Genomic DNA, 12,582 nt, shown 5'->3' with positions numbered 1-12,582 from the left:
CAGTGAAGGGAAAGAGAAGGTCACGTGGGTTAGTGCCCGGATGTTGTTTGTTTCTGTGAAGAACTGCCACCTTGCGATTTCTAGGGAAAACGCCATTGTATTTCGGAGGGTAGCGACGTATAACTAAGTGCAGCGTTAACTCGTGGGGACAGGGGCCGCAACTTATTTTCGAAATTCCGTCGTTTTGCTTCATTAAACTCAAAGGAGATTTACCTATAATAGTTCGGAGAGTATCTACGACAATTTAAAGTACAACTTACCACCAAAGCGGACGTGGCGCGTCTTCCTGGGCGGAATTTTTACCCGTTCGTTCTTTCCTTCCATGCACACACTCGCCATCTTGGAAAGGCGTGTTTCACGCACATGTGCTGTGTCACCTGTAAATCATGAGCAAAATTTGCATTCGATAATCAAGTTAACATTAGATTAACGACAAGCCAATAGGCAATCACAACACATGCAGGCCTGAAAAATACGATGATTTAATTATGGATTTCATCTTACGAATTTAAAATTCTCAATTTTTCTATCCTCATCATTCAACTTAAGGAGAAACCATTTTTCAATAAATGATCATTGTTTGACCCAGGCCATTTATCTTTTGATTGCGATAAGAACATAAGTAGGTGACAACTTACCAATAGTATATACCAATTGCAACATTACAGCTATTGCGACAAATGCCTTTAGGAATACGTACAACAGACTCAGTACAACAAGAGTAAATTTCACGCGTCATACATGTAGAATATTACTTCGATCTTGTCTTAATCTTAGAGTGTTCATTTCTCTTAATAGACGATTGTAAACTAAAAATACGTAACATTTAATAGTTTTAACTTGTTCTGGATCTACCATAATATCACAAAAATATCATATTAGTATCATAATGCATATGGTACATAATGTAACGGAATATAACCGAAACGTCCGCAAATTGTGACTAAAAGGACGCTTGTGGCGAATTATTTTCAAAAGTTATTCAATAAAATGGTCATTTGACAGGTCTTAGCTCAGCGTTAATTCAATTAAAAGGAGGACCAATCAAACCAGCGGATTTCATCTGATAATGAGGCTCAAAAGTATGCAGACATTAAGTCCAGGTGCCGCATTACGTCATGCGAGGTAGTAACGTAATCCTCCAGGCGAACTGAGTAGATATGTTGGGTTAAATATAGGCAGGAATGGGTGTAAACATTAGCGTTTAAAGTAAAAATAGCGCAAGCAATTACAGAACTAATTATTGCAATATCTTCTATATGGTACATTCTTCACGTCAAGATGATTTCTGGACGCTTAAAACTGATAATAAGAACAAAATCAAGGAAACATGACCTCGTTGGCGAAGGTAATAAAGCGAGTCAACTTCAATTTTTCGCTCCAGTTTTTCCACCCAAGCCTTTCTAGAAGTGTAATAATTCATACCTGAGGTGTCCAGAAGAATCTTTCCATCCCTGGCGAACGTGCACCATTCTTTACAAAGTTTACCCCCTCACGCTTTAGTTAATTGGAGGCATCCACAGGCCATGATGCCAATTCATCACACGTGTCAATGAGGGCCTCTAGCAGTTCATGAAGTTATTGCAGGTACTTGAGGGGATTTTTCACGTGCAATAATTTCAATATTTTCATATTTTCAATAATTTTTGATACATGGCGCAGAGGGTCATTAGCCTATGTATCCTTGATGCTGATTGGTTATCATCACGGCAACATTTTTGAGTCATTGAGCCTGATTGGCTAATACAATTCCTCGTTGGTGATTGGGTTAGAAACAACGATGACGTGTCACTTTACGACCAAATATGGGCAACCAACTCGAAACTAAACAGCCACGCGTTCCTTTTCATGTAAAAACTGAAGTTACGGAGGATTTGCGGACGAACGGGACTATTGTGGGCAATTATGTTCCCCCAGATAAGCTACAGAGTTGTAAGAACTGCCTTTAAAGAGAAAAGGAGCCGATTTATGAGGTTAGGAGAGGTGAAAATGCTAGGCAACCGCGTAATACTATCATGAACAGGGGAGGGGCATTGTGTAGGGATGGCTTTCAGCACCAAGGACAGGGATAGCTTCAGTTTGAACCTTGTCTTTTCTTCATGACAACAAACTGAATATTAACACACTGACTGCAATATACGAAGGAAATCAATTTGTGAATTTTCAGTGTCAATCTCAATATCATATGAATGGAGACATAGTGACTGGGATCCCAAATGTTACATACAGTAGCTTGCTGCTTATAGTACATCAAATATACAAGGGTTTACAAGAAGTTGTAGTAATATACGCATGTATGCAAATGTTTTCATAATACTCATTTGCATACTTGTGACTGGCTACCTTTACCAGATACCATGCCCCCGTATTAATACTCCCGGGTTCGATCGAACTCAAAAGACACCATAAATCCACAAAGAAATATATATTTTCACTAAAGGTTCTTTGAATTGTGCATATTTTCACTACATCTGGCTATGCAGCAGTGGAAAACAGTGTTTTGGCGCATACTTTTAAACAGAGAATTTATCAAAACCGGACACCCCTCTGTGCGAAGTGTAAGGAAAGTGGACCGGACTGATAATACCTTAAATACACCAAAGGTCAACATGCACGGCCATTTTCAGGGTCAAAGTGGTGTTCGGGTGCCAACCAAAGTCTTAATTTTCCCAACCGAAAACACATATACAATAAAAGCAAAAGAACGTGCATCATCTACAGCCCAATAGCAAAACAAATACCGAGTCCAAAAAAAATCCGTCCACCCCAACGTGAGAAACAGCTGCGAACATGAAAATCCCAAACCATTTTAATACCCTTCTGCGGAAGGATGTCTCCTTCCCTGGAGGTAACAAAGAGTAATCTTGCGTAATACCGGTACAAAGCAATCAGCACATCGACTCTTCCAGAGCTCTTGCTTCATTTATAATAGAGAGTTAAACCGAATATAACAAAAGCTTGTGAATGCTGTGCTATTCCTATATATTTAACACCACACCATGATATTACATAGATTTTTGGCCTAACTAACAGCTAAGAAATTCTGAAGAATTGAAAAAGTTGTTTGCATGTACATGTATAAACCATAATTATGTATGACTATCACCAACAATACACCTTGGGTTACATGGGGATTCAAACATGGTAAAACATGACTCATATATACAGCTTTTACAAAATTATAGATTACTGTATTTTACTCCAAAAAGTTGCATGTTAAGTAAATACAGTATAGGAGTGATATAGGCATGCTCATTAGATATAGCTTCTATTCAATCTGTACAATTCACACACCAACATTTGGACAACAGAATCTTTCCTAACAGCCAACATAACACAGGTAACGTTACATGTAGATAAGTGTAGCTGTAAGTGACTACATCTGAAGAAATCATTTGTGGCAAAATATAACAGTAGTAAGTAAGCTTAGATGGCATTTCAAAGGCTTGGTTGGTATACGACATCAAAGGAAGTTATCTAAGTACGGCCACAGCAAGGAATTTTTATGGATGACATCAGCGCACATTAATTTTTGCCTGATTTTGGAAAAAAAAAATTTTTGTTGCCTTCTGACAGTGGTCAACATGCCGAAAATGGGCAAAGATGTCTGTTGCCATGTCAGAAGATGGATGGCAGATAAGTATTAAGACAAGACAAGTATTAAGAGAAGACAAGAAAAGGCTCTGATTTAATGTTTTGTGTCTTACTTTGATGCAGTGATATGTGATGCTGGCTGTGTGTATGTGATGTTCCCACTGAATCAAAACCATTTGTACAATAATTGAGTCAAAATTTAAAAATGTAGGAAACTTGTTTTTTTTGGCCCGTCTTGTTTTTTTTTGCCTGCTTGCATTAGATTTGGAGTCTGCAGAGGATGTCATTCATAAAATTTACTTGCTGTGGCCTAAGTTACATGTACAGCACTGTACTATCATTTGAGCAAAGACAGCCTTGTCTTTTGATCTTAAACTTAAAGAATGCATATACAAATGTTGTGTGTTGTTACATCTGCCTGAGTTGTGCGAGCCTCTGTGACAGTTCGTCCTGTTGTTCGGAGGCGGTGGAGGGTGTCCCGATGGTGCTGGTCTGGCCCTGGGGCAGCTCCATGTTCAACTCTAGCCCAGCTTCATCAGCCACCTGGTGCATCAGGTGGTCCACCTGGTCCGTCGGGACGTTCAGGGTCGTGGTGCCGCTCATGGCGTCCTCCATCTGCGCCGACTGCACGTCCAGATCCTCAAACTGCCGCTCGAACTTGTCCATGAGCGCGGTGACCTTCTCCAGGTTCATGGAGCGCATCGCAGCGTCCATGGACTTCACCACACCAGCCATGTCCTTGGTCACCTGGGTAGTAACATTGTGAGGAAAACATTAATGTGCGATGTTTTTAGTAAGCATGCCCGTAGCCAGGATTTTGAATGGGGGATTCTTCCCACTGCTTGAGGGACTGAGCACCGAAGGCACGAGGTTCCCAGGGGGGTACGTAGGCATACTCGTACGTAGGAAATTTTGAGAAATGAACCTTCTGAAATGCCTTTCCTGCATTTTTTAAAAGAGGATTTGAATTCAAAGAAAAAATCAGAGATAACTTTTTCAATGACAATGAGCCGTTTTCCTACGATTCCAGCCTTGCTGGTGACACGAATCAGTCCATCTTTAAGAAAAATCTTGGACCTTTAGATAAAAAGTGGACCAAAAAGTGGACCTTTGAGCTTTGTGGGGGGTTTGTCCCTCTGGCTACGGGTATGGTACATTTGTAAACAAAACGTTGTATAATGAGCAATACACTTGGGATTGCCATGACGTCACAGCCAGCAAGTGGTAAAAAAACAGGTGGCTGATTTAGTGATTTGCAACAAAAAATAACTGAGGAGGGGGGGGGGGGGTTGAAGAGGTCAGATTTTACATATGGGGGTTGTAGTGGGTGTGGATTTTGTTGGATTTGGATTGAGGGGGATTACAAGAAGAAAACCCTGGATTTGGATGAAATCATAGGGGGTCAAGTCACTTGGATGAAATTTATAAGGGGCCAAGGTACCTGGATATGGATAAAATGAAAGGGGTCAAGGCCCTCGGATAATAATAACCGGAGTCAAAAAGTAGAAAATCCAAGCTCTTCAACCCCCCCCCTCCACATTTTTTTTCTAAACAGCCCATTCTTCTCAAAATCTGATTGGTGCGGGTAAAACTTGTCTGTTTGGTGAAGGTAGGTTTCATTGTTATTATAATTTGTTAAGTACTTGCACCAGTACAGTTATGCAGAAAGAATTTTGTCGAGCCCTAGTACATGTACAGACACTGTGTGTACGTTGTGTACGTTTAGCTGGTTCACTCACCTTCTTCATGGTGACGGCCGTCTGTACCCTCTGCGCCACGGCGTCTATCCTGGAGCTCATCCGCAGGTAGTTGAGCGACTGGTTGTGCTGTCGGATGGAGTTCTCGGCGTGAATGCGGGCGCCTTCCATGTTGTTTTTCTGGATCGCCTTCTTCAACTTGTTCTTTTCCTCCTTCTCCATTTTGTCGCACTTCTTGGCGTTCCTCTGCAAGTCCTTGGCAGCGAATTTCAGATTAAAGAGGTGTTTCTCCATGTTCGACATCTTGAAGGCTTGCCTGTCCTGCTACAAGGTGTTTGAAAGCGTTGGGAGTGACCAGAAACACAGAAAGTCACACAGATATTACACACAGATGATGACGAAGTGACTCTGAATCATCCGGAAATTCTGGTGCTGACGTCACGTGAGGGTGAAAGGTTGACAAGGGGGAAGAACGCTTCCGGGTCAGGAGCGCACCTGGCGGAATTATCTAGAGCTGCAGCGAGCAACTTTTGCAGGTGTTTTTTCCGGGTCCGGTCGGGTTTGCCCATATAACGGTGCACACACAAAGGGTCGATACAACTAACCTGCTGTCCAATCGGCCTTAATATTGTCTTGGATACTGTATATCTTTATGGGATATTTTCGTATGTATTGTCAGGTTCCTCAGATGACTATTTCTTGAGAGGGGTGAAGGAAGCCATATACATGTGCATCAGGGCCCATCACCCCACATTGAACCGCGACGGGGGTCGACATCGTCTACCAGATACCTTTGACCCAGTGTTGACGTCACACTTCAAAGAAGCCACGTGACAAGCTTCACTGGGTCAGTCTACTGAGGAAGACCAGAGCGACTGGTCGAAAGCTCTAGGTGAGAGAATCTTTGTGTTGGATCAAAAGTTTTAACTTTAAACAACAATGAATGCAGTTTCGGAGAATCGTGATCGGGCACAGTCTGAAAGGAATGTATGGCACTTGGACCAGATGTGAGGAATGCGAGTTACCCGAATCGCGGTTCGGGTGGTTTCATATGAACAAGGCCAAAAAAAAACGGGTGACGATTGGCTGACGGCCGCGCGGTCTACCGTAGATTTGCACATGTCTCTGAATAATTTGAAAATATGTATGATGTAAACAAAACAAACAAAAAAAAACCGCCGATTGTTCGTATTCCAGATTAATAGAGTAGCGATTGTTGTTCAATGTAAATTTTTCTATCTCAGTTTACTTAAAATCTGAAGTACAGTAATCATATTTAGAGGATATTAATAGTAATACTTAAAATCTGAAGCACAGTAATCATATTTAGAGGATATTAATAGTAATAGCTAAATAAAATGGCAAAGTTATAAGAGTGCACGGGCTTGAATATGTTAATTTTAATGGCGATTAAATGTAGGACATTTTAACTCGTAATATTTAGCGATATGTCACTTCCTTTTAGATTGATAATTGTATAATGTCTATTTCACATGATCAATCTGGTAGCCAAAAATCTTGTAGAAGAATATTGTACAATTGTAACATTTAGAAATACATAACTAGTAGGCACTATGTATACGTAGAAATGCGGCATCGCTTATTTATATAATTTTACTATTATTAGTTTACATTGAATGATTGATATTTTATTACGTACTATATCATGAAATCAGAATATTACCAATTCCTTTCAACTGAATTTTATCTTAGTAAATCTCCACAAAATGGAAGTACTTTCGAATTCCATGCGGTGCCAGTGAAAAAGGACAAAAAGATGTTCGAACATCATGGAAAAGATAAACATGTGTCCACGAAAGAAATTTTACATCTTTACACTGCACTGTTATATATTCACATTGATTAGCAACGCGTAATGCACATAATTTTGAATAAAACTCGATTATTCAAATGGACGTGTTACCTATTATTTGTAGTTAAAGAGTAGTCAGTTTTGCACATCTAAGATACCGACAGTAAAATCATGGGATACAATTATGTAATACGTCGATGTTAACAACATACAATATAGAAAGTCTACGGATGGAAACCGGTACATTTTTAACAGATACTATACTGAGGTTAGTACAGGGTAAAGCCTTGTCAGTACAACGTAAAGCGTTTAATTGTGCAGATGTTAAGTCTGTGAAAAGTTTACTATCTTATCGTACATTCCATGAACCTTGAATGACACCAAACAATGTACCATTGCTGTCACAAAAAACGGAACTTCGCTTGAAATCCTAAAACGGGACATAACCATATCGGCCGCCTGGCGACTGTAAGGTGAACGGCAGGGAGAATGACGTCATGACGAAGGGCAGGGCCATGGCAGCCAGGGCAGCGATGATCCACTTGATCGTGACGTAACAGAACGCGAAGTAGTATAGCGTAGGCTGGCAGAACGATGTTGTTGTGGGGTCTACAGTGATGACGCTAGGGTATACAGAGTACACCCACACATTACCTTGGACGAAAAGAAAGACATAAATATGAATCAATATTTTGTGCAATAAGAGAAAACTTCAAGGTTCATTTAAATTCACAATTGAACTTGTAATTGTGCTTGTCATGTTTTGTTACAACTCTCTTGTTTCACCGGTACTGCTAATACTAGCAGCTTGCTAGAGTTCATCAAAACTGTGTATTATACTTTCTGATTTTGACCTATAGATAAAAAAAAATTAAAACTCGAAATGTCCTTGCTTGTTCCAGCAACCACCCGCGAACTAATCATCAATTTTTGAAACTAAACAAATAAACTAGAAAGGTAACATTTGCAAAGCAAATGCATAATGTTTACCTTCACATATGGTCTGCTCTGTTCAAACATTCATATATATGGTCAGACAGGAGTCTAAATCCCTCCTGCTATAAAATTGCAACATGGTGTAACCCAACACTAGTTACCATGGTAACAGACAGTCTGTTTCAGGTCATTGACCTTCTTGGTTTGGAGAAGAAGAGGAAACGTAGCAAAAACAATATGTTTTCCTTCGGTTAACATAATAATCACCTGCAATAAACCATCCCGCTATCAGCAGCACCACAGGTATGTTGTACCTGTCGCAGGTGTAGCTGCAGCAGCAGGTGTCCTCACGGCGGTCACGTGGTCGCCGCACACCTGTCAGGCCTCCCAGCAGGCATAGCGCGCCGGAAACCACGAGGAACACTGGGATTTTCTCCTCCACGGCACACTGGTGCACATGCGCAGCTCCTGTGGAACATGTGACGTCATCAAGGTCAATGTCCTGGTTCACTATATTCATGTTATATGAAATGATATAATCTTTATAAAATAAGAATTATTGAATTAAGGATACGATTGGCTAATTAGGAAAATGGTTTGTGTATCTTAAATAAGTGGATTTGAAAGGGAGGAAACGAAGAAAAAGGAAAGCGGAATTGGGTATGAAAGCGGATCAGCCACAGCCCATTGTATATTCAAGTTAATTGTATCAATGCATAATGAAGTATAGTAATGTATTGTATAATAATGAAATACACTAATGTAGTCTAACTGCTAAACCATGCAACGCTTTGTGTGCTGTGTACGTCAGGTAAAACTCTGATCCTAGTTCTTACCGACTCCGATGGCTGCGAGTTCCACTCCGGCAAACGTTAAAACGAGAAGGACGGTTCCGAACATTTTCCACTGAGGACCGCCACACCCACTGGAAACAAGAAATCAGAATTTTCAGACCTCTCACAAGTAGTATACACTCACTGGTTAAAATAAAGATTTTGTATTCATATTATGCTGACTGGTAGCTTGAATTTCGTGTTGAGAGTCAGTATTGCTTACTCATCAACTCACTTCAGTTTGTATTGATTCCAATCGATCTATCCAACATTGCAACACACAAACTCATTTTATCACACAAATGCTTAAACATAATTGCAGTATAATGCCAATTTACCTTTCTTTTCTTGTCAATGTTTGTAGAAAACTAGATATCCTTACCGTCTGTGCCGAGACTTGTGTCGTCCGACTGCCGGCTGTACAGTCGAAGGAATGGTTTGGTGTTTTCTGACTCCATGTCTGCCATGTTGGTCCTCACGGTCGGTCCTCTTTACACAGTGACGATCTAGAGTTTTTAAACTTGAACACCACCCTTTTTACCTTTACGGACACTTCACGTTGTCTGGTTTACCAAAAATGGATGCCGATGTGAAGTGTATATACACAAATACGTAGTTGCAGTGACTCTGATGCAATGATTTGATAATTTGTGAAAAATAGGAAGTCGTCAATTGTAAGTCCTCGGTGGGTGGCATAGTTACGTAGGTAGTAAATGGTTGGAATACAGAAAACCCGCCCAACATATGTGCATGTATAGACTCTTCTCTGTTTAAAGTCATGAGTGTTTTAACGAGTCATGAAACTTTATTGCAAAAAGTTGCCCGAGCGCTAATTGTAAATGCAAACAACATTTATGAAAAAAATAGATACAATGATATGAGAGACTATGTGCAAAGTTAAACTACATTCCACAACATATGTGGAACTAGTTTTGTTTTGTTTGACTTGTCCTTTTGAGGCAGCTGGGAGACAATTAATAGTACTTCCCGTTTCAGCTTAGGCCATACATGGACATTTCCATACAGAAACGTGAATGAAAGGCACAAACGAACTTGTTCTTGTGTCGCACTTCTGTTTTCTTGTTTCTGTTCCTGTTCCTCGAAAGCATGTGGGGAGACAGCATTGTCTTATTGTCTCATCTATCTGTCTGATTATTCGCCATTTGGGGTACCACAGACAATCTGACAACCAGTTTCCTCTAGCCTGTGAAACCCAAGCTCTGGGGGGCTCCCTACATACTAGTAGTCCGCCAAGTGAGTGGCGGAGTCTAACTAGGGAGCCGGCGAAAAGCGAGGTTCAGTCAGGCTATGTTTCCTCACCCCTTTTCTCGGTTTTCTGGTGGAACCACATAACATGATTAGGATATCTGTACTATTGAGTGTGGTACTCGTACTATCAGTCTCTCGAATAAACTAGTATCCAGAATGATGTTGGACCACACACATATATTTGATATGCATTTTCTTTCACTGCCTTAGAATGGATAGGATTTCAATAATATCATTACCAAGCTCACAAGCAAAGAGAAGAAAGTGGACATCGCTGCGAGCAAAGTATATTTTACTTATGATTCCAAACGTTTCTTTCTTTAGTCCCGAAACTTAATTTTTAAGGTATAGCAGAGTGTCAAAGTGCACCACGGTAGTTACAATATACTTCATGTTGTATATTCCGTATCCACAATGTATATGTATAGCCGGTATAACCTCCCCTCGGCGTAACACACCAACTTAGGGATATTATCTTTAATGTACATGTACTATACAATATAACGATTGTTACGATTATTGCCATTTTTCGAGGTCGTATTTTCATAGCCATTTTCATCTAGTTCAATGACATGGACTATCTTTATATTCTGGGCATTATTCTGACAACATGTAAGAGTGTAACTCAAATTCAGCAAATGTCTTTCTCTAAATAAACTTTCAAGCAACCAAATAACGTTAAACGAACAAAGCAAGTTGACGAACATGTTATACCTTGTCATCGTCGAAAACGATGGACAAACAACAACAACAACAATGCTAGTATGTAATTTTGTTACATGATTATTCACCTCCGTTTGTTATGTCCTACATGTCTATTAGAAAATGGAAATTTAAAAAGGTCAATGAACTACAGAAACGTGGGATACTTCTCAATAGCCCTTGATTGTATGTAACTTCCTTAATTCCACCAAACATATCGTAGAGAATATGAATTCTCGTATTCTCGTAGAGAATATGAAATACTTTCCATAATATGAAATCTTTTCCATAATGCACCTCAATTCATTAGGTCTTGATTATATATTAGTTAATAACAAGGTCTTATGGACGCTTGTTTATGGTTCATGATTGCGATATTGTACTAACCCTTGGCAAACCATCAGTACTAAAAATTCACTGTTAAGTACTGATCAACTACTAACAGTAAAATTTCAGTAAATCTTCAGTAAATCGTCTTTTACTGTTTTACTGAAGCATTACTGGTAAGTACTGATGCCTCTATTTACTGTTGGCGTTTTAACCAATGTCTTGTTTGACCAATCAGGCCATTACTGTCCATTTACTGTCTATTACTGGACATTTACTGGGATATTTAACCAATCACAGCCTTGCAATGTACAATTCTGCAACACACGCAGTCACACTTTGGCGTAGAGAAAACGATAGATGCACCATCATGTACATGTTAAGGAAGGAATTATACAACCTATTAATAGTTGATGATGCCTTTCACTATTTTGCTACTTCATATTTTCTAAGTCCAACTACTTATCCCCTTGTTTTTCTTACCCCATAACCAATACCAATAGATATTTGGTAGCCAAACGTAACGGCTACTTCGTGCTAATAGTAATAATTAAATATGTGTAGATGTCTTCAAAGCTGTAAACGGTGTTTTCTTCGTACAAAACGTGTTATATGTAGCCTTGCGGTTATCTGTTTGTAAGAGTAGAAGGTAACAGTAGAGTTACAAACAGATATCCCCTGAAGACACTCTCTAACCGTGGAGCCAGGTGTGGGAATGAGTTTCTTGCCAAAGTTGTCCGGACTTCTTCAGACTCCTGAAAATTAATATAATATTTTCAAAGTATGAAAAAATGTGTTTGTGTTAGAACTTGTGTTGTGTTAGGTATCATTTCTTACAATAGAGTGCACAATCACAGAACTTTCATGCTACCAATATGTGTTTATTTTTTGCAAATAGCGGTAGATGGTGAGAGAGACTTGACAAGAAAGGATGTCTTACCTCAAGATATCGATGAAGGCGTCCCCTAGCGACTTTACCGTGTAATCCAGGCCGTGCTTCTGACAGAGCGACTTGACCAGAGGGGTGGCCTTGTACAGGTTGTGACGTGGCATAGTCGGGAACAGACTAAAATAGGGTTGAAAAACCGTTAGAAGAAGGTTTCAGATAGATATCACATCTTTGTCTGAGATATATTTTCTTATCTAAATGACGTTTTCATAGAAATTTTGTGAACATTGTGACACCTGAAGATGAAAATAGAAGTGAAATATTTCACTTACTGATGCTCGATTTGGAAGTTGAGATGTCCGGTGAACCAGTCGTTGAAGTGACTCTTCTCAACGTTGCAGGTAGCGTGCATCTACAGGGAGGATATGTAAAAACATATGTAAATTCTTCCGAAAATAATTTCATCAGGTTGGTAGAACTTAGGAGACAGGTATTTCTTTTTACACAACCGGTAAATTCTCA

General features: G+C 39.7%; 3 protein-coding genes across 4 annotated transcripts in view; all 3 read right to left on the bottom strand.

Moving 5' to 3' along the window:
• Positions 1 to 3,837: 3,837 nt before the first annotated feature.
• LOC109463894 (charged multivesicular body protein 1b-like) lies at positions 3,838 to 5,743 on the bottom strand. Its single transcript, XM_019760777.1, has 2 exons — positions 5,334 to 5,743; positions 3,838 to 4,341 (listed from the first exon to the last, which is right to left on the bottom strand). The coding sequence occupies exons 1-2, from the start codon at positions 5,592 to 5,594 to the stop codon at positions 4,003 to 4,005; spliced, it is 600 nt and encodes a 199-aa protein (XP_019616336.1). The 5' UTR covers positions 5,595 to 5,743; the 3' UTR covers positions 3,838 to 4,002.
• Positions 5,744 to 7,342: 1,599 nt separating this feature from the next.
• LOC109463895 lies at positions 7,343 to 9,529 on the bottom strand. 2 transcript variants are annotated; one of them, XM_019760779.1, is made up of 3 exons: positions 9,256 to 9,529; positions 8,308 to 8,508; positions 7,343 to 7,758 (listed from the first exon to the last, which is right to left on the bottom strand). In XM_019760779.1, the coding sequence occupies exons 1-3, from the start codon at positions 9,338 to 9,340 to the stop codon at positions 7,535 to 7,537; spliced, it is 510 nt and encodes a 169-aa protein (XP_019616338.1). In that variant the 5' UTR covers positions 9,341 to 9,529; the 3' UTR covers positions 7,343 to 7,534. The 2 variants fall into 2 exon arrangements, with proteins under 2 accessions (XP_019616338.1, XP_019616337.1); XM_019760778.1 differs by lacking the exon at positions 9,256 to 9,529 and adding an exon at positions 8,877 to 8,959 and having other exon boundaries at positions 7,346 to 7,758.
• A 1,479-nt stretch (positions 9,530 to 11,008) lies between these two features.
• Positions 11,009 to 12,582, bottom strand: part of LOC109463898 (fatty acid desaturase 2-like) — a 6,791-nt gene continuing 5,217 nt past the window's right edge. Inside the window, exons 10-12 of the mRNA XM_019760783.1 lie at positions 12,393 to 12,472; positions 12,112 to 12,237; positions 11,009 to 11,926 (exon numbers count right to left, since the gene is read on the bottom strand). Of these exons, the coding sequence (XP_019616342.1) occupies positions 11,863 to 11,926; positions 12,112 to 12,237; positions 12,393 to 12,472 (270 nt within the window). The 3' untranslated portion in view covers positions 11,009 to 11,862. The remainder of the gene's footprint in view (positions 11,927 to 12,111; positions 12,238 to 12,392; positions 12,473 to 12,582) is intronic.

The sequence above is a fragment of the Branchiostoma belcheri genome, unplaced genomic scaffold, assembly GCF_001625305.1.
Source record: "Branchiostoma belcheri isolate BF01 breed outbred unplaced genomic scaffold, Haploidv18h27 scaffold13, whole genome shotgun sequence".
Classification (NCBI taxonomy): Eukaryota; Metazoa; Chordata; class Leptocardii; order Amphioxiformes; family Branchiostomatidae; genus Branchiostoma; species Branchiostoma belcheri.
Note: the sequence above shows the minus strand (reverse complement) of the source record. Positions and strands in the feature narration are given on the sequence as shown.